Here is a 21,037-nt window from a genome sequence, read left to right on the forward strand (position 1 = left end):
GCTGAGCGATGAATTATGGTCTCTGGACTTTCAAGGGAATAGAATGACAGTCATGGACCACGGGAGATGCTCAGCTACAGGAGCAGGACCCTGGCTCAGCAATCTTCGAGGATGGCAGCTGGGGAGGCTGCCAGCGCAGAGGGCGGAGAGGGCACTTGCTCCTCTCTGGGTGGGAAGGGAAGTTGCTGATGTGATTTCTCCCTCTGCCAAGCTGCCTCCCACGTCTCTCCCTGGCTGCACAGCACTGCCCAAGGCAGCGTCCCCGGCGTGACTCCAGCTGTGTGCCAGCTCTGTCTTTGGTCTCTTCACTTGCTCCTCCGGGTTGTCAGTACTCCACCATCACTTACCCTTGGCTTTGGTGTGTCCCCTTGGCTGGTCCCATGCTTATTTGTTACTTATTTGCCTGGCTTGTGTTACTGTATCCAGGAATGTTCTTCAGGTCCCCTTCTTCATCCTGGCTGTCGGTGTTCCTCCATGTGAAGGGAGTGATTTTCAGGCTTTTTGCCAAGTTTTAACTCTTTAGTCCTGTTGAGCCCCTCCCAGCCCCAGGTCCTTTCCTAGTGCCCATGCAGCTTTTCTCAGGCTTTCATCCCTGCCGCCATCAACTTCCTTCTCTGAGGCACTGCCCTTCAAATGCCAGTCAGTGTTTGGTTCTTAGTCTCCATGGCCAAGAAGCATCTCTGGGATCTTCCATATCAGCTGTGCCCCTCTCCTTTCCCAGCAGCCTCTTGGAGGCCCTTGGGAAGCTCTTTGGTTGTCCCCACATGAGCTATGTATGTATATGAGATATGTATGTTTAGGGACGTTGCCATGGTCTCTGCTGTAGAGAAGACCTGGGTGGTGTTCAGACAGGCACCAGTCACCTGCTTTGGCTTGGTAAAAGCCGCCATCAGGTCAGATGTTGGCAGAAATCCCAAATTATGGGAACGGTGAGCAAGGAGGGCTTTTGCTTCCCACACCACTCTAAGCACAGGGGTTACACAAATATCCATCCATCCATCCATCCATCCATCCATCCATCCATCCATCCATCCAATCTTGTCTTCATATGCAGTTTCCTGCCTGCTCCTGGGTGTTGTAGAGCTCCACAAAGCCCTGGTGCTCCCTGGCCAGTGCCTGCTTTCCTAGCCCCAACCTGCAGTCCTGCAGCTCATTAGCACGTCCTGGCCATCCTGGAGCTGCTGGTTGGCACCATGGGAACCTTCCCCCTCTGTCCAAACAATGTCTGGTGTGATTATTATCAATAAAAAGCTGTTGCTCCTTTCCCTCAGGTATGAGCAGGAGTAGATGATGTGTATGGACATGCTGCCTCTGTGTTTTCAGGAGAGATGGTGTGATTAAAGGTCAGATGGGTTTGTTACAGACAGAAGTGCATTTTGGCTGCTTCAAGCTGGAGCAGAGGTATCAAAAGCTGTTGGACAAGCATTGCCGGGGTCCTGGAACTTCCAGAGTAGGCTCTGGAAGACTGTCCCACTGATAATGAGGAATCATCTCTTACAGGGTTCCATTAGATCATGACACTGATCTAGTGGCATTCCTGGGAGGGACTCTGGTATCCTGCTTGTCCTACTTGCCTTGACTAAGTATTTTTGTCGTTCTTTTTTTCTTCTAACTCTCCAGGATCCTAGACTATAAAAAAGAGATACATCACGAACTAAGAATTAAATCCTAAGAAACACTGAGGGACCGTCTTCCCAAAGAACCTGGAAATGTGGAGCTGTGGAGTGGTGGCTTCCCCTGTGCTAAGGACATCCTATTTATGGATGTGACCCCAAACCCTCAGCATTTCTTGGTCAAAATGACTCTTCTGTTGTCCCTTGAAGCCAACTGTTGGGTATGGAAAGCCCGGGCGAGGAGATGTGGAGCTCTCTGATCCCTTCCCACCTCTCGCCAAGGCAGGAGGTGAGGTGGAGGAGGTGGAAACATGCAGCCAGCTGTTGAGCCCAGTGCTGGCTCCTTGTTGACTTTTCTTGCCTTGGAAGAGCTGTCTGCAGCTGGGACCCTCCGCATGCAGGCATGGGGGTGTTTAATGACAACCCTAGGCTAATCCATTGCTGAGCTCATGGCTGCTTTCCCAGGCCAGCTGGGATGCCCAGGATGCAGCATTGGCACTCCCCATTCCTGCCAAGGGCACCCTTTATTTATGCCCCCCTTGCTGGGCATAAAAGCCCTCCAGGCTCTGACTTACAACTCTGTTGTGTCTTTCCAAACAGGACTTGTGTTATCCTCCATGGGCTGCCTGTCTGAGCTGAGACCACCATGGTCCCTCTGGCCCCCAGAGGAAGAGTTGAATTGTAATGGTGTGTGGCCAGGTTCAGGTGTGCGGTGGCCAGCAAACCCCAATACTCGAGCGTGGCATCCTTGGAGATAAAACTCCCTTATTTATTATTATTCCACTCTTCCTCATGCCATTAGGATTTCTCTGCCATAGCTGGCTGGTAATTTGAAGAATCAAAGACATTTCAGCAGGTCAAGAAATTAAATTTATGAACATCTGGGCTTGTTTATGATGGGCCTAACTCCGACAGTATCTTTGCTTTATTTTTGGGATGCCAGCTAAAAATCCAGTGTTGATTGAATATAAACTTGGCCCTGCTTCTCCCCTGATCTGTGTGCCCACCAGCCCCTGGCATCTCATTCTTACATGTCTGTGTGCTGTCTGAGGTGCTGCTGGGTGGAAGGAGGCATAGCGACTGCTGGCATCAGATGGTGTTTTTTCAGTGGTGACTGTTTTCTGTCTCATTTTGCTTTGTTTTGTGGCAAAGGGGAATGATTTCTCATTAGCTGGAATTCAGTGACCCGTGGGTATCCCTGCATGTAGCCTGAGAATCGCAAGGTTAGAGGCTAAAAACCTTCCTGGAGCTTAATTGGGCTAGCAGAAGGCTTCAGCTGTGGGTGGTGTCAGCATCCATCCCTGTCTGGTGGGGGCTGATTTGGATTTCAGATCCAAGCTCTTCCCCTTGCTATGGTCCAGAGGAGCTGATGAAGCAGCTACTTGAAGCTATTTTTCTATTTTTACATGGAGTGCTCTCAAGGAGGAGCATGGCTGCGGGCGGCACAGTCCTGTGATGCGAATAATGAAGCTCCCTCCGCTCCCGGAGGTGTGCTGAAAGCCCCAGTGTGGCTCCACTGCTCCCTGGCTGTAGGTGGCCTGCAGGTGATGAGTTATGGTCTGGCTTGGTTCTGGCTCAGCTCTCTTCTCCCTGGCTGCTCAGCTTCCCTGCAGGGTGCGATCGATCCTCCCCAGCCTTGCTGCTCGACCGCTGGCGGCTGCTGGTCGTCAGCACAAAACCTGCCAGGTGAGACCTTCAGGTATCACAGCCCTGCTGTGTCCAGCAGCCAGACATTGGCTCCCACAGGAGCATCGGCTCTGCCTCCTCCTGGCAAATGTCCCTGCCCACAGTGGGGGCTTGGATCTAGATGAGCTTTAAGATCCCTTTCAACCCAAACCAGTCCGTGATTGTGTGATCAGAGCAGAGGCACCAAGAGGCATTTGAGCCAAAGACAGAAAAACTGCTTTTCAACACTGAGGAATTAAAGTCTGGAGTGAGGGTAGGTGACGGGAGCCTGTGGGTTCATGTGGAAAGCTTGTTCCTCCTTCTCTTGCAGCTCATCTAGAGATTTCACGGCAATATGAGCACGTGTTGTGCTGCTTTGGGGTTAGTGCCCGGGCACTGTTCTGCTCAGGGATAGTGAGGCAGCAGCAGCTTGATTTCAATAATTAATAAAACCTTGGGAATTTGCTTGAAAAACTTCCTATGGCAATTGCTGTGTGTCCTGCAGGCACTGATTCCTGCGTGTTCCCAAGGGGAGCTGATGGACACGGGTGCAAACTTGTTGCTTGAAGGATTGGGGTGAGCCCAGCGTTTATCAGCCAGAATGGGAATACTGGCTTGTGCGATTTTAAAAATAGCATGATTGAAAGAATTTGCTGGAAAACTGGGGTTTGTGGAGTGGGGAGTGATGTAGTCATGGGACGCAGCACATTTGTCATTTCCATGTTAGCATGAGGTTTCCATCTTGTGTGCTGGGACACAGAGGCACATTCCAGACACGAGTCCCCTCTCTGTGGCCACTGGTGTGAGACACATGTGGTGACACCGTCACCCACATCCTCATGCATCATGTGACTGGGCTCATTTCTTGCTCTCTCTTCTCCTGTAACCTCCCCATCAGGCTGTGGAACAGAGCTGGCTTTGTGTCTGGAAAGCACCAGGATCTCTCCTGGCAACTGGAGCAAAACCTACAAAGAAGAGGAGATGAGAGCCAAGTGGGCGGCTTCCTAAACGTGCAGCCTGCGGGGGCTGGGACGTGCACATCATACCAAAGCAGGTTTTTAATATTAAATAGATGGAAGGAAGATGTCTCCTTTTGCCTGAGGGATAAATAGATCTGAAACTCCTCCTAGACTTTGCTGCTTGTTGCATCCGAAATATGTGTGTCTCGCCCTGGAATTGAGCCTCTCCAAGAGCTGCCAATACCTGGCTACAACCCATGTGTAAAAATGCTCCGGTGTTCGTCGTGTATGTGGGATGTGATGGAAAGTCTCTGGGAGAAGCATCCAATGAATGGATTTGCCTCTTTTTCCCCCAGTCCATAGCTACGTGCACCCCATGGTCTGGACGTGACGCTTCTCACAGTGCCACCAAGGCAAGTGTCACAGCTGTGGTCCTCTGGTGCCCTCCCAGTGCTAGACCTCCTCCAGGAGCTGTGTGGGTGCCTCAGGAGGTGCACCCTGCTTTTCAGGGATGGAGCGTTGCCTCCTTCCCTCCCACCCCTTCCCCAAACAAATTTTGCAGGTGTGAGCCCTGAGCACATGGCTTGGCTTCTTGTCCACAATCCACAAGACCTTCAGGATCAAATACTGTTTGTAACTGTGGGCAGATGGCTTCTTGTGCAGGAGAACTGCTTAAAAAACTCTCCATCTTGCCGCTGCCATTTGTTGGGAGATGGATGGGAGAAGAGAAGGATTTTTTTTTCTTATCTGCTTGGCCATGGATCTCATGGTCCAGCCATGGAGGAGCACCATAGAGCTGGAGCTGCTCTCTCATCAGAGATGCTTGTTATCATGGCTGCAGTGTGGAAGAACATCAAGAAAAGATAACCCTGCCAAAATTTAAGTAAAACCCTGCCAAAACCTGGCAAATCTAATCTGAACTTGGGCAGTTCCAAAACTGCTGGATGTTGGCTCTCTCAAAGGAGAAGGACTGCTGCCATGTGTTGGGAAAACCTTGATTGTGGCTTGTTGGCAATTCAGAGCCTGGCATGGGGTGGATCTGGGGTGTCAGCAGCACTTAGGGGGTGCTGTGGGGAGTGATGTATGTTGTATGGTATTAATGGAGTGTTGTAGGAAAAAAAGAGGAAAGGAGCAGAGCAATGGAAGGGTGAAGGATTTTCTCACTTGGAAAATACTGGTGTGCTTAGGAACAATTTCCCTGCCAGAAAGCTGTGGCCAATGTCTGTCTTAAACGTTCCTATCCTTGATTCATCCCATTTTCTCCTTGCTCCTCTGTATCATCCTCTGAGTAATTCCTCTCTCTCCTTTGATGTTTTCATCCCCCATGTGTTTGTAGATTATGGCTGTGTCCCCACATAGCTGTCACTGAACCAAGCTATCCATATTTAGCTCTTCTAATCTCCTCTTCCAAACCAATCCCCTCAGCCTTGTTATTTTTGTGCCTCTTCTCTGAACTTCCTTCGGTTTGTCTTTTGTGTCCTTTTCTGTCATGAATGGACTAGTGAAAGGTGTCTGTGCCCATGGCAGGGGGGTGGAATGAGATAAGCTTTAAGGTCCCTTCCAATCCAAACCATTCTGGGATGTTAAGATGGCAGCTTGGAGATGGTCCCCTCTAGGTCACTGAAAGGATCACCTGGGGTGGTGCTTGTTTTATGTATGTCTGTTAGTCCGTATTCTCCCAGGTTTCTTGCACAGTGACTCTGAATGTGAGCGACGCTTTTGGCCCCATTTGAGGCCTTTCAGGCACAACCCAATGCCACAGCTTTGGCTGTTATGGAAGGTCCAGCTGTCCCCACACCACATTCACAGCTTGGTTGATCAAAACCCCCCCAAACGAAACCCATCTTTAACCCCCACTCTATCTCTTCTTTCTCAGTTCTGCTCTGAAAACACCAGGGCCTTTACCACACCATCTCTTGTGCTTTACGAGTGTAAAAGTTGGTTTCTTGGTGGTGTCATGAAACCACATCCATGCACGTGGCTGTGTTGTCCACTGTGGGTCCACAATGACAGAGTGGTTGTGGTGGCTTTGTCCATTCTCACCTGGAAGTGGGCACTGGATGTTGGGATGGATGTGGACAAAGCTGGTCCCTGCACTGTGCACCAAGCAAGCAGAGGAACCCATCCTAGACGAGACAGGTCTGAGCCTAGCTCATTTTTACTTCGAGGCTGGGATCCATCTTCTCCCTTCTACATTTACAAGAATCCAATTTTGTACTGAAATGGTTTGTAAATCCCAAGCTGTCTCCCCTCTGATTGACTCCTATGTACTGCGGCTTTCCAAAGGTAAGGACTTCATGCCTAGAAAAGCATTAATTAAAAGTGATTGAATTATTAATGCTCTGAGTTTCCGTTGGGGGGGGAGTGTGCGTGCGGCCGTGCCCTGGCATGAATTGCTGGAGGCCCAGCAGCTACAGTGTCCATGTTTTGAAGGTTTAGAGGTTTCGATTTGTGAGACTGAGGTAGAGGGAAAAAATGAAGGAAAAAAAAAGAAAAATTGAAGGAAAGGTTGAGGCAGGTGGAGCTGTGCCATTCCCTAACAGAGAGCTGAGCTGCTGTGCCAGCTTCTCGTACTCAGCGCTGACCTACCAAGTGTCAGCTTTGGCTTGCAGTCCTTGGTTGGTGATCCTGGCCAAGGTTTGTTGGTAACTTTTGTGTTCTTGCTGTCTCCAGGAGCCTGTTTTTCCACCTCTTTCAGGCTGATCTCTTGATCTGTTGAAATGGAGATGCCAAGCTCTGCAATATGTTCTTCATCCCTCCTTGGGTGGTAGGGCCTGTGCTTGGTGCTCAGGATCCCGGCCAGGGTGCTGTGTAGCACAAGGCAGACCCTGTAGGCAGATTAAAGCCACTTGCCACAAAAATGCTGCTTTTTCCTGTGATTTCTCTTGCCTGCCTTGCAGATTCAGCTTTTAGGGATGTCTCTAGCTTGGCCGTTTTAACCTCAGAGTCATTTGGCCAGGTTTGTGGAGCTGGTGGTTATCAGACGGCTTTTAACAGTGGCTGGAGCTGCCAGTGGCTTGTGAAAGGTCTCATGGATTTATGTCCTCCTTCTGGGAGATTGATGCGCTGAGGCGCTCGTGAAACCTTTTATGTTCTCCTTTGCTTGCTTGAATGTGCTGGTCAGCGAGTGCTGGTGTTAATGGCAGCAGCTGAGCACTGCTCAGATCCTTGGGTGCAGCTTCCTGGTTGTTTTGGTGGAAAGAAAAGAAGTAAAAGCAAGGCTTTCCCTCACAGTGGCTCTTCCACGTAGAAACGTGGCTTACAGGACACGTGGCTGGTGTCAGCAGTGCAGGGGATGCTGGAGGATGGAGACGCAGGAAGCAGCAAAGTGAGATGCCAGCCACACATCTGCAATGGTGTTGGCACAAGGGTGGGTGCAGGTTGTGGGGCTTAATGGGAGACCTGGGTTCCCAGTGGGAAGTCACTTGCTGTCATCAGAGCTTTCCTGCTCAGGCAGCGCTGCCAGGGGTGAGGGTGACTGGTGACCATGGCAGCAGTGGTGCTGAAGACGGGGCCGGAGGCTGGGTTGGTCATTGTGAAGGCTGCTTGTAGCCGTCCGTGGTCAGGCTCTGTGTTTCCAACCATCTCTGCTCTCCCATGACCCAGATGCATCTCCAGTGCTTTTCCACGTGGGATCTTCCCCCTTTTCCCCACCAACTGAGCTGCTTTGCATTTTAATTCAGTAAATGAGGAGACCCACTGCCAATCTGTGGGATATCAGTGGTTGATGGTGGCTGAGCAGAGACCCAATGACATGTCGTGGGACCGATTCACAGAGGTCCCAGCCTGGATTTCTTTCCCATGTCTCTCACTCATGTCACCTGTCCCCTTTCAACACTGCTCTTCACTACCTCTCTCCTGCTGGAGACACCTTTTTTTCCCTTCCAAGAGCAGATCTGATAGTCTTGTAAGTGGTTGGAGCAGGTGACTTGGTGCCAGCACGTCTGCCTTGGATACTATTCCTGGCTTTATTGAAGACACGGTAATATGCAAGGCTGCCTCTGCGGTGTCTGCCTCCTCTTGATCTCAAAACGCTGCAAGCACTGAGATAAGACCGGCTGTGTTCAAGCAGGGATTTTATTCCCCTCTCCTCTGCAGAGAGAAAGCAGCTCGTCGTAGGTCATGCTGGGTTGTATTTGCATTTCTCCAGCAGCATGGCTGAGGTTGATAGCATCCGGCTGTCTGCATCACCTGGGTGTTTGGATCAGTCCCCCATCACTGGCACGGTGAGAGGTTGTACCTCCAGCATCACTGGGTGGGATGTCTCATCCCGATATTCCCGTTAACTGTGGCCAGGTCTGGTTTTGGTGGTGCTGGTGGTGGGGTTGTGAGCTTTATGCAGAAATCCTCTTCCAGGCTTTGATTCCTGTGGCCCACTCACCTGCGGCCAGAACAGACTTCCTCAGCCAGGTCCACCCCAAGTGCCCAGATAAAGATGAATCTGAGTTGGGAATGTGCTGCCAACCCCAGCTTTGTGCCATTGCTGCATTGTGCCATTCTTTTGGCCACCATCTCCTCTGGCCATTCTGCAGGGACTTGCTGGCCAGGGAAGGTGTTTGCATGGATGGAGGCAAACCCCCTCCTGGATCTCAGAGCTGGAGCACAGGTGCTTGGCATGGGCAGGAGAGGTCACCGAGGCACCTTTTGTTGGTAGAGCATTCCCATTACACCTTGGCATCGACAGCCCCGCAACCGGGAGATGCCGTGAATCCCAAATCTGAGGGGTGGGAGCAGAGGGTGAGGAGCACTGGGAACAAGTTGTGAAGGAGAGTGGTGGGGAATTGGCCTCTCCTGGCTTGTTTTTAGGAGGATGCTAATAGCCCTGGAGCTGGGAATTTGGGACCTCTGCTCCTTAAGAATCCTTATGTCCCATCACTCTGTGGAGTGAACTCTAGGAGTGCGATGCCAAGCCCACTCCATTCTGCACATGTGGAAGCACATGGAAGCATTAATCCTTCCTTGTGGTGTTTACTGCTTCTTGGTAGGGGGGGCTGTCGCAAATGTCAATCCTTTTTTCTTGGAGCAGCTGCCCTGTTGCCCTGTGGGCTCAGATTTGCCAACTAAGGAACCCAATATATTCCCCAAGCGTTCCCGTGGTCTGTAGAAATAACTGGCTTTGTTTATTTGAGCTTGTGTTTATCCAGGGAAGGAAGACTTTCATCTAGAACAGAATCCTTTTTTCACGGCTTGATGTCAGCAACCTCAACCTCCTGCTATAGCAAGAGGGAAGAGCAGTGGGCAGCAGCAATGGGATCAGTGCCCCAGACCACACTCCTGGCTCCATCCTTGGGCCTGACGCTTGTGCCACCATTATTTCCCTGCATGTGGGTGTTTGTTGGAAACTCTTGTTGGCTGCTTTGTTGCTGGAGAAATCCAGCCAGCAAACAGTCAGTGTTGAGTGGCACCTGCACTGTTTGGGGAGGGGGTCTTCTGTAGCCTGCTGCACATGGCCTGACGTTGAGTACCTCCAGTGTGTTGGGATGATGTTGCTGGGGGATGTGTCTGGGAGCTCTGCTTTCGGGTGGATTTATGATGGAATTGTAGGCATTGTGGGCACCAGAGCCATCAAAGGGATTTTTGTCTTCAGGCTCTGCATACCCAGCTTTGGGGGTCAGGTTGGAGAAGACTCTGAAATCCCTGCTGACGTCAGCGGAGGGGAAGAGACACTGTGGGTGCTGCAGTTTTGGGGTCTAGAGATGCCCACCAAGGGTGCTTGTCAGCTGGATGGAGCTACTCCCTGGGGATCTCTCTCTGAGGAGCTGCAAGCTAATGTTCCCAGCTCCTACTCTGAAAAAGCAAAGCTGTGGGGGATGTGGTGGCAGACCAGGACAGGAGTGAGAACATCAAAGCTCCCAAAGGTTGGGCTGAGCTGGTTGGTGACGTGGGACGTGTTCACTGCAGCCTCGAGCAACGCTCCTGTAATAGAGCAGTTTTGGTCCACTTTCTGTCTCCTGACACACACAGTCATGAGTTTGTGACCAGTAGCGAGGCTCCCTCTTGGCTTTTCTTGTCTCTGTGTCTGCAGGAGTGGAAGGACCTTGTAGGTGAGAAAAGCAGTCGACGTGCTGCATAGCTTCTTCATATGGGGGTACACTGGAGCCTAGAACCATCTCGGATGCTTCGGTGGTCTCACCCTGAGCCCTGCAGACAGATGGGGTGCAGCTCCTGGGGGTGCCCTACACCTTCACACCGTCTCTGCCCTTGGAGATGCACCACAGACACCTTTGCTGGTTGCTCTTCTCAGGGGTTTTGGCATTGCTTTTGGCTTTTATCGCTCCAAAATGTGCTTTTCTTGCCTGACTTAGATTATTTGGGACAAACCAAAATTCTCATAAATACAGATGGGTGGTCTGAATGGTCCACAGAGTGGCATTAAAATCAGTGGGGTGTTTTTATTTCTGGTTTGCCCTCTTCTCATTCTCTCACTAATAGCTGCTGCTGTGATGTCCCCTTGAGGGCGGTTGATGCTAAGGAACCAGTGCTGCTAAGATGGCAGGAGCTCCTTTGTGTGCGTCTCCCCACGGCAGCACCGACTGCTGTGCTTCCCTTCATGTGGGACCCCATCCCACCTTCCAGGGGGGCTACAAGGAGGGGGTAGGTTTTAATTATCCCCTGGAGCCTGGCATCCCCCGGCGCCATTGGCATCACCCTGGACTCTCAGTGGATTTGCTTTTCCCCCATCGAGCAGAGCTTGTGCTGGCCGCTGCTGCCCAGGCTTGGCTCCGTTCCACTTCTGTCCTCGGCGGTGGTGAGAGCACGTTCCTCGTGATGGGAAAGCCTCCGCCAGAAACACAAAGGGCTTTCATTAGGGGAGGCAGTGGCGGGCGGACACGGACGGCCAGCGCCGGCACGGGGAAGCTTCACCCCATGTAACTCCCACAGGGGTGGCTGGAGACACACCAGGTTCCTCCAGCAGTGTAGCTGGTATTTAATCTTAGAGCCTACCCAGCATGGAAAGAGAAATAAATTTTATTTCTGCAAAGGGGATTTGGGGCCCAAAAGTGGTATGGGGGGTGGCCAGAAGGTGCAGGGCTCGCTTTTGGAGCTGGGGATCTCAGCTAGCACAGCCCCGAAGGCTATGAGAAACCCACTGCTGGGGGGTGTGAGTGCTGCCCACCATCCCCAGGCCAGCATCAGCCTGGGCTCCCTTTCTCCCTCTGAGGGGAAGAGTGGCCAGCAGAGCTGCCCCATGGTATGTAGGGCTCTCCCAGCCATCCTGCATCTCCTGACCTTGCTCAGAAAGCAGGAGGGTGAGAAGATCATGGCACCGGGAGATAAGGCACACGTAGAGGGGGAGGTGAATTTCAGGGATTGATCCATATGTCTTTTCCTCCAGCATGGCTTTCAGCTTTTTTTGGTTTTGTCCCAGTGGGGAACCTCTGTTCCTGCCCTCACCCCTGAAGAAGCATCCTGGGCCTTTTTATTTTGTTCTGGAGCTTTGGGCAAGGGAGCAGGAGAGCCGCCTTGTCTCCCCACGGCTGCTGAAAGAGGCTGTTTGTTCCAGAGCAGGGTGAGATATGAAATCCCATCAAGCCGCCTTGCTTATTAGAGAGATCTCAGCGAGCTGCTTATTATGCACTGTGGCATAATGCAGATTACGAATGTGACCGGGCGATAATTAGCAGAGCTGGAACTGTAATTAAACGCTCCTGTGCTGCGCTGTGGTTTCTGTTGCAGAGTGGAAGGAAGCTGAACGGTCTCAGAACCCGCAGGTCCCCAACGTGCACAGGCAGCCACCAGTCCCCAGGCAATGGGGGCGAGTGATCCCTGCCACCCCCTGAGCTGTTCTGCTGCCCACCCAAGCCAGGCAGCCCTGCCCTGCCTGTTTCCTCCCTGGCTCTTCCTTTGCTGGACACTGACTTGTGGTTTGCAGAATGTGGCATTGAGGAGCCCCTTCAAAGGAGCCTCACGCTTCCTTGGAGCATCTTGCCTTGGATCTGCTGATGAGGTTGCTGTGTTCTGGGGGGGTGATTTTCCTGTGGGAGTCTTATGGAAGCTCCTCTGGCAGCCTTCTGGGGTGATTTTATGCCCAAACCACCCGTCTTGAAACCCATGGGGTGCAGTTGGGCCACTGGCCATGGGGCAGCCTCGGAGGTGGGTGGTCTGGAGATGGGCTCCTGGGGGAGAGCTGGTCCTGTTGCTGGGAGATTGGAGGTAGTTGTGGATCACAAGCTGTGCTGCTGGAGGGAGGACTGTGGGGTCCAGCCACTGTTGTTCAAGACCTCCAGGCCATCTTTAGTGCCGAGTGGTCTGCATGTTGCTCTGATGAGCTGTCTAGAGAGAGGATGGATGCAGGGCAAGGAGAGGACTGCAGACAGAAAGAGCTTTGTGTTCTGCTGAAGAGCAAATCCACCTGCCCTATCAGAGCCAGGATGTGATACCCTCCTCTCTGCTCCTCTGCCTAGAGATTTGTGTCACCAGGGATGTGGAGAGGATCTGTGGGTCAGGAGGTGGTGGGGAGGTGGGGTTCTCCAGGCACTTGCTGTGGTTGTGGGCACCCTACTGGGTGGGGCCAGGGAAGTTGGACATGCAAGGTTCTGCTGGAGTTGTTTCCCTTGCTTTAAGGATGGAGATGTGTGAGCAAGAGAGGGAGCAGGTGAATTTGGCAGCTGGTCAGGACCAGGATGGGAGTCAGCAGCAAGGCTGGAAGTGATCATGGGCAGGTGCCCATGTCCACACTTGGTAACCACAAACTTGGGCTCTCCAGATCTATCATGTTTTCCCTCAGCAGAGATTTAGGGGGTCTGGGAGTAGCACTGGATGGATGCTCTAGAGGAATCTTCGCCTGCTTGAAACTGGAACCCAGGTCAGCACTTGCTGCTGATGTGATGAGTTTCCTCAGTCTGCTTCTCTTCTGTGGTAGCCCAGTGTCTAAAGATCCCAAAAGGTGAAGAGGGGACGTCTGAGCTGAAGGAGGAGCGGCTTGCTCCAGAGCTGCTGCAGGTCCTCGCAAGCCAAGGCGCGGGGGTGGCTGGCTGTGGCTGGCTTGGCTGATGAACCCCGAAGGACGGGAAGGTCTCCACCCTGCCCTTGCCTTGGACAGCCGCAGAATCAGCCTGTCAGCCATCCTCCTCCTGACACTGCTGTAATCTGCTTGCGTGGCAGAGCGGCCAAAGACCTTGGCTTCTCAGCAGCAGGGTGGCTTGGCCGGGCTTCCACTTGGCAAATTGGCTTGTTGGCTTTCCAAGCCCGGCTCTGGCTGTGGGATCTGGTTTCCATGTGCAAAGAGAGCACAATGCCTGGATCAGGCTCTGAAGCAGATACTTGCATAGGGAAGAGGGATATGATCCAGGTGCCTGTGTCTTCAGGTGGTCATAGGGTAGATCTGGAAGGAGAAGGTTTTCATGGGTGCTGGAGGGAGTCTGCTACTCATTTGTCCTGTCCTGCCGGTTGAGCTGAAGCTCTTCTAGTGAGCCATCGGGTTCAAAGTCATTGACTGCATTAACATCTGAGCCATAGCCAAGAGGCATCCTCACCAGGGATGATTACAGAAGCCGTCAGGGAAGGAACTTGGCACAGGCTCTTTCAAGCAGGAGCACAGATATCTTCTGCACTAGGACTTCTGGGTGTGATCTCTGTGACTGCAGAGCTCCCTGGGGTTACATGGGCACAGGAATGCCAGCGTGGGGGAGCCCTGCAAGATCCTTGTCCTCTGCTGAGGTGTGGGATGTGAACTGAAGGTGGCAGCCCTGAGCTTGAGGTTCTCCAGGAACGTAAATGTCTGTTGATACTTGTTCTCCCTTCTGTGTTCCTGACAGTATTCCTGACCCTGACCACATGTCTCTTCTTCCCCACAGATGGAATCTCCCGTCTCTACGCCTGCAGTGTTGCCCTTGCACCTCCTTGTCCCCGTCGTCAACAACGACATCTCGTCGCCGTGCGAGCAGATCATGGTACGCACCCGCTCCGTGGGGGTGAACACCTGCGATGTGGCCCTGGCCACCGAGCCCGAGTGCCTGGGCCCCTGCGAGCCTGGGACCAGCGTGAACCTGGAGGGCATCGTCTGGCAGGAGACAGAGGACGGTGAGTGTCACAGAGCTTCTCGCTCTCTGACAGCATCACAAGGGAGTTATGGCAGTCCCTTCCTTCCCATGTCCCTGCTGTGTCGTTCTTTGGCACATCGTGGGCTTTCCTGCCACCAGCTGGGTGGTCAGGACAGAGGAGCCGTGTGGGAGCAGCCCGTAATCCGTCCAGCAAAGGGAGTAACGGGCCAATACTTGTGTCAGCCCCACGTGTTGCGTTCCCCCTTTGCCCAGACAGCGGGCGAAAATCTAAGCTGCCGTTTCTCTGCCCTTCGACAAGAGCTGACTTGTTCTGGAGGTGCCAGGGGAAAGGCCGTGCCAGCCGGCATGGGAATTCGACAGAGTTGACTTCATTTTTGCTTGGCAACCCGCAGGTCTGTCACAAAAACGCTCAAACCCTGGGAGGCAGCAGAAATCTCCTGCTGGATTAAAAAACCCCAGCAGAGCTCTCAAAATCGACTCGGCGGGAGATCAGCTTCTCGGCTCTCTTGCCAAGCCAATCCAATCTTTCTTTTCCGCTGGAGCTCATCTCATCCGTGCACAGCTTGGTTTGCTTTCCCAGGTCCTTTGATGGGTTTTCGTTGCTCTTGGGGCTCTGCCAAGGAACGCAGGGATGAATAGGTGGCTCAGCGGCCCATGGCGAGCGCTGGAACTTGGCCTTCCCTCTAGCCTCAGTAGGATGCTGGAGGTTTCTGCCTTGGGAGACACGGGGTGAGCTCCTTGTATTTGTGTCTGGAAGCAGAAACAGTCCAGAAGCACAAAGGTGAGAGAGAGCAGCGGCGGTGGAGGCTGGTTGGTGGGTCATCTCAGCTAGGTATCCACGTGCTCCTCTTGGACATCTGCTCCCACTCTTCTGTTGCTGTTCCCTGCGGAGAATGAAGCTGTTGGCCTTTATCCCAACCACTCCTCACTGAGACTCTTTATTATCTACGATGGAAGCTGAGCTGAAATCTCCATTCCCATGAGCTGCTTCCAGTGAGGTTCTCTTCTTGTCCCATGCTTTGGGAAGGTGGGGGTGGGCCCAGTTTGCCTTTTCTCTCTTCCTGCTGGGAAACTGGTTTTGAAACCATGGTTGGCACAGGACCGACCAAGTGCTGCAGTGGCCCCTGATGTGAGCCCTGAAGTTGTTCCCCTTGGAAAGAGCATATTGAGAAACAGCACCTGAGATGTTTGGGAAGAGAGCAGTGGATGGACCATGCTGGGGAAGACTGGGATGTCTAGCTTGGGATGGGACCTCCACACTCCTCTGCCCTCTGCTTTACTGTCCATTCCATATGGAAAAAATTCACCCTGATTGAGGCATCTGGGAGCTGTAAGTGTGTTTTCTCTGCTGCTCCAAGGCAGAAGGATGTCACACGTTGTAAAATCTGTGAGAAGGAAACACAAAGCAGGAGCTTTGCGTTCAGGAGCTCTGCTATGCGCATCCCAGGGCCAGGGGATCTGCAGGGTGGATCTGCTCCAAAGAAACCTGTGGAAGGTCTGCACTGATCTACCACCTCCCCAGCACTGCATGATTGGTGTCTCCAAGAGCCTGGTCACTTTATAGGATATAACACCTTCAGCTGGGGAAACTGGGGCACAGCTGGGCTGGGGTTTGGGACACATAGCAGTACAGAGGAGTACTGGCACCCTCCGCTTGTGGGGCTGCCCCATCTCCCCAGCCCTATCAGCCTGCTCTCCTGGTGTGACTTCCCTCAACCCAAAAGCCCTGGAGCTGCAGAGTTCCCTGAAAATCCCCACAGGCAGTGGCAAAGCTGATGAGAGCTTGGACCTTGTATGCTGGTTTTGGGTGGAAATCAGGAGAGGGTCACAGTGGCCATGCCAGGATGGATGAACTGATCATCCCTGAGGCAGGGAGCACAAAAACATCCCTTCCTGCCAGTTCCTGGTTGAGAGGCCTTGCCGTGGGAGCGGTTGCTGTTCTCCCTTCCCTTTTCTCCTGCTCCTCACCCCACCGTGGGGCTCCATGCCCGTCTGCCTGTCTGTCCGCATTACCCCTCGCTTCCGCAGCCACCATTTCGGAGTGTGCCTTGGAAGCGTCCTGTGACTTCCCACAGCCCGGATATTTTTAGTCTGTGGTAATTCAGTGAACTCGTGCAGAGATCCTTCTCTGCCAGCTGCTGATGGTTGCCACCGTTGGGAGCAAGGATTTCACATCCAGCCCTGCACAAGGCGAGCCCTGATGTTGCCTTTGGTCACTTCTGGTCTGCTGCGTGCCTTGGCTCCAGTCACACGCCATCTCTCGTCCTTGAGTGAAAAGGCAGAGGGGAACCATCCCTGTTTTTTGCCTGGCATCTCTCCCCTGCCTTCCCATTGTCAAAGATGGAGTCAAGGGCAGTGCTGGATCTGGCTGTTGGAAGCTGGAGCTTGTGAAACGTTCAGGGATGCAGTGAGCATCACCCCTTGCCCAAAGGATGCAGAGGAGAAAGCTACACCAAGGGCATGTTTGCAAAGCCAGATGAGGTGCTTCCAGCATCTGGAGACATTCCTCAAGATCTCCAGAGGGATCTCAGCACCTCACCCAGAGTGATCCATCTCTCCCCTTGCTCCTTGGGATGTAGCAGCCTCATTGGACTGTTTGGAAGGACCCCAGGGCAGCAGAGCAGCTCTTGGCCTGCAAGTTTAGAATCACAGAACTGAGGAGTGGTTTGGTTTGGAAGGGACCTTAAATCCCAATTCATTTCACCCCCTGACATGGGTGGGGACACCTTCCACTAGGTCAGGTTGCTCCAAGTCCCATCCAACCTAGCCCTGAACACTTCTAGGGATGGGGCATCCAGAGCTTCTCTGGGAAACTTGTGCCAGGGCCTCATTACCCAGACAGGGAGGAATTTTTTTCCTAATATCCAATCTAAATCTCCCCTCTTTCAGCTTAAAGGCATTACCCTTTGGTTTGTCAATTCTTGGCCTTGCAAAAAGTCCCTCTTCAGCCTTCCTTTAGCTCCGCTTTAGGCACTGGAAAAGACTCTAAGGTCTCCGTGAAGCCAGCCTCCTCCACTCCGTGTGGGGCTGCAAAATCATGGAGAAAAGCTTCTAAAGCCAAAGCCTGGCAATGCTTGGAAGGATAAGTTGGACAAGGACAAGTCCATCTGAGATGGGAGCATGAAGCTCCAAGGAACCTGATGATGTCCTTCCTGCCCTAAACACCAACTTTGTCCTCATCCCCCACTAGAAAACCTGCCATGAGTCCATGATCCCTGCCAAAGGCATCCCAGAGGGTTCCCACTACCAACCGTCTGGCTCAGGGCTTTTGGTCCACTTTCTCCTCCACCATTTCAGGTCAGTGTTGGCCCAAGGTCTGCTCTCGCCGGTGGTGGACGCTGTTCATGCTCTCCTGTGGCTGTGCTGGTGACACCGTCCCTTTGCTGAGCCTGGCTTGCACAGGGATGTGTTTTATCAGGACACTTCTGGTGGGGAGCAGCTCTGTCGTGGCAGCTCCCCTAGTGTGGCTATCTGTGATTCTGGTCTACAGGAACTATTAACTGATCTGATCACACCAGGAAGCATTGCTCTCTTTGCTGCCTCATGAGCTGACAGGTCTCCTCCATCCCCCTTGGTGAAGCTGGTGTCACCTGGCTTGGACCATGTCACCTTCTCACCTCCCCATGATGCCACACCAGTGCTGATCGCAGCAAAAGAAACACAAACCCTCTGAGCAACGAGGATCATGGTGTGGCAGCACCTGGAAAACATCAGCACACTGCACATCCCTTCCTCCAGCTCCTTGCTGGGACGTTAGTGGCAGGTTACCCGTGGCTCAGATTTCTGTACTCCAGACATTTGGATTGTCCTTTTGCAAACTTCTCGTGAGGGTATGATGGAGCACGAGCATGCCCAGGGTTGGCAGATGCCAGCATGGACATGTCCTTGCTTGGAGCAGGAGGGAAATGGAATAGATGGGGACGGAATGGAGAAGATGGGAGGGTGAGAGCAAAGACTTCTCAAATATAATGGATAGTGGCATAGAGACTTCCTCTGCCAGTTCCCGTGGGACCCGTGAATGCATCTCATCAGGTCTCATGGACTTACGCACCTTGAAGTTCTCCTGCAGGTGGTTCTTCCTTCTCCCAGTCCCTGTCTTTGCCTCCTGCATCTCAGGTGGTGTGGCTGGAGCACTTGCTGATGAAGATCAAGGCAAACAAGTCATTGAGCCCCTCAGCTGTGGGCTACCCCGACTGCAGGCTTCCTTTGTGTGTTTGAGTTTCTCCAGGAGTTCATTGTTAATCCATCAGGCTTCCTGGCATTTCTGCCTGACTTCTCTTTGTTGGCATGCATTGCTCCTGAATTCAGAGATGATCCTTGAACATCAGCCGGCTTCCTTGGGTCCCATTGCCCTCCAGGGCTCTATCCCATGGCACCCTGTCAAAACAGGTCTCTGAAGAGGCCAAAGTTTTCTCTCCTGGAGTCCAGGGCAGTGATCCCTCTGTGTGCTGCAGTCCCTGGGTAGCAGCTGGATGGCCGGGGACAGTCATGCACCATCTGAGCATGCATTCCTGCATGGGATGATGGGATGATCCTGTCTCCCTCTGGCCCTGCTGGGCAAACTGTGTTCATGTTGCCTGGCAGGGTTTGATAGAGGGGACTTCTCTGTGAAGAGACACCAGCAACTTCCCCCATGTTGGACCAGGTCAGCCAAGGCTGAGCCTATCAGCAATGAGGGCAGCACCTCTGGGATAATGTATTTAGGAAGGGGAGAAAAAGCAGCCCCTGTTCCCCATCCCCCTGTGCTGTTTGGGGGCAGAGATGAAGTTGAGTGAAGTTGAGCCTGGGAAGAAGCCAGAGGAAAGTGTTTTAAGATCTGGTTTTATTTCTCATTACCCTACTCTGATTTGATTTGCAATAAATTAAATTAATTTTCCCAGGGTGAGTGATTTCTCCTCACTGGGTGAGGTGACAATTGTGCTGGCCATCCCCAGCCCCATGGTGTCCCCTGTCTCCTGGCAGGAGCATGGTGGCCATGAACAGCTTTGGGTGTTGTGTCCCAAAGCCTGGGCACTACAGGTCAGGCAGGATCTCTGCATGTGGGCAGGGTTTATGGAAAAGCTGGAGCATCCTGAAAGTGATGCAGCTGGAGGGGAAATGACAGAGGTCATCTCAAAGATGATGCAGCTGGGGAAGAAATTATTGGAAGAAGGGACATCCCAAAGTCAGGGCGGCCTGGAAGTGATGCAGGTGGAGGAGGAATTCATGGAGATGTTCTTGGTTGGGCTTGGGGGATTCATCTTTGAAAAGGGGGGACGTGCCCCAATACAACGGCTCCTGGCGCCCACAGCAGTGTTGTCCTCCATCCCACATAGTCCCAGGATTTTCTCAAACATTGCCTTCCTGAGTGGCAACTTGGCACCATCACCAGTCCTTAATTTTTCCAGCCAGGCTATGACTCTGATGTGAGCACTTGGTGACCAGGATGCTGAGTGGTTTGCACCCAGATTTGGGTGGTATTGATTCCTTAAGAGCTTCAAAGATGTCACCTTCCCATGAAACCAGGTGGGATGGGAGTTACCCAAGTGGGATTCCTTCTGTTCAAGAGCATCTCCGTTCTTGGAGATGCAAGGGCATTGCCTCCTCCCTGCCGCCCTTGTCATGCCTGTGCCTGCTCATCATCCTGCCGTGGGAGGGGGACGCAGCGGGTGAAAAAAGCTGCTTAGGATCTATCCCGGGGTTTAAATCGTCCTGGGTTATTGTTGGAGGATTAGGAGGGGATTTGGTATGATTGGTTGCAGCGGGTTAAATATAGGCTGGTGTGTGTTGGAGGGCTGACGTTCCAACAGGGAAGGAGGGATGGTGCCGGCTCGCTTTTGCCCCTTCCTCTTTCATCTCTCTTGTGACTGTGGTGGTAGGGAGGAAAAATGCCAGCACCTCCTTTCTAATATCACACGCTGGCCCCAGGATGCACAAGAGACTCCAGTGGTTTGTCGTGCAATTAACTTCCAGCAGCACACGTGGTCTTCCCTGGCTTCAAAGGTGGGGAGAGCAGAGGGACTGGGAGGGGTGGGGGCTGGGTTAGTGCTGCTTGTCTCTCAGTGGCTCCCAGGTCCTTGGGCAGCTCCTGGGAGCATCCCACAGCAGCTCCCCAGAGGTGTCCTGGGAATGGTGGGGCTGGGTTGGGGTGCAGGATGCAGCCAGGAGCTTCCTTGGGTTTTAAGGAAAGGGGGACAGGCTCCTGCCTGCCAACAACTGCTGCATTAGGAAGAACAGAAGGCCGCACTCCATGTGCCCTCTTTGGGATGCCGGGAACCAGCATCCCCCTGTTCCCATCGATCTTTCCATGTGTGAGGCTGTGGGCTCCCAGCAGTTGGTTTCTCCCTCAGGTTGTCTCTATCATCACATCCTGGTCATGTCTTTGTTAAGGCAGGTCCCCATCACCTTTCTCTGAAGGCAGAACCCAGCGTCTCTTGCTCACTGGGATGAGCTGGTTGTGGCTCTTGGCCGTGTGCTGGCACCATGTCTTCCCATGACCTGCTCCTGACATTTTCCAGGAGGAAAAGGAGAAAGAGAAGATCTGCATTTCATTTCTCTTTCTGAAGGAGCCCCACGTGTCGGGCCTCGGCTCCACGTATTATCCATGCCGAAGCCTGCAGCTGGCTGCTGGCACAGCACAACGGGGGATGGGGGCTGAGATTTATAAACATGCTTCAGGCACAGCTGCTCCAGGCTCCCTTGGCTCCATCCATCTCCAGGGGCCGTATATCTCACTGCGCTCATCAACCCCTGCAAATGCGTTTCTTATTTCCTGAGTTTTACCTTGCTGGGATAAATGTGCCTGGCACAGCAGACT

At 52.8% G+C, this 21,037-nt stretch overlaps 1 protein-coding gene across 1 annotated transcript in view; it reads left to right on the forward strand.

Annotated features, from left to right (window-relative positions):
- Positions 1-21,037, forward strand: part of ZNF609 (zinc finger protein 609) — a 62,819-nt gene that overhangs the window by 35,807 nt on the left and 5,975 nt on the right. Inside the window, 1 exon segment of the mRNA XM_039557976.1 lies at positions 14,035-14,260. Coding sequence (XP_039413910.1) covers positions 14,035-14,260 — 226 coding nt within the window.

Source organism: Corvus cornix, chromosome 10, assembly GCF_000738735.6.
Source record: "Corvus cornix cornix isolate S_Up_H32 chromosome 10, ASM73873v5, whole genome shotgun sequence".
NCBI lineage: Eukaryota > Metazoa > Chordata > Aves > Passeriformes > Corvidae > Corvus > Corvus cornix.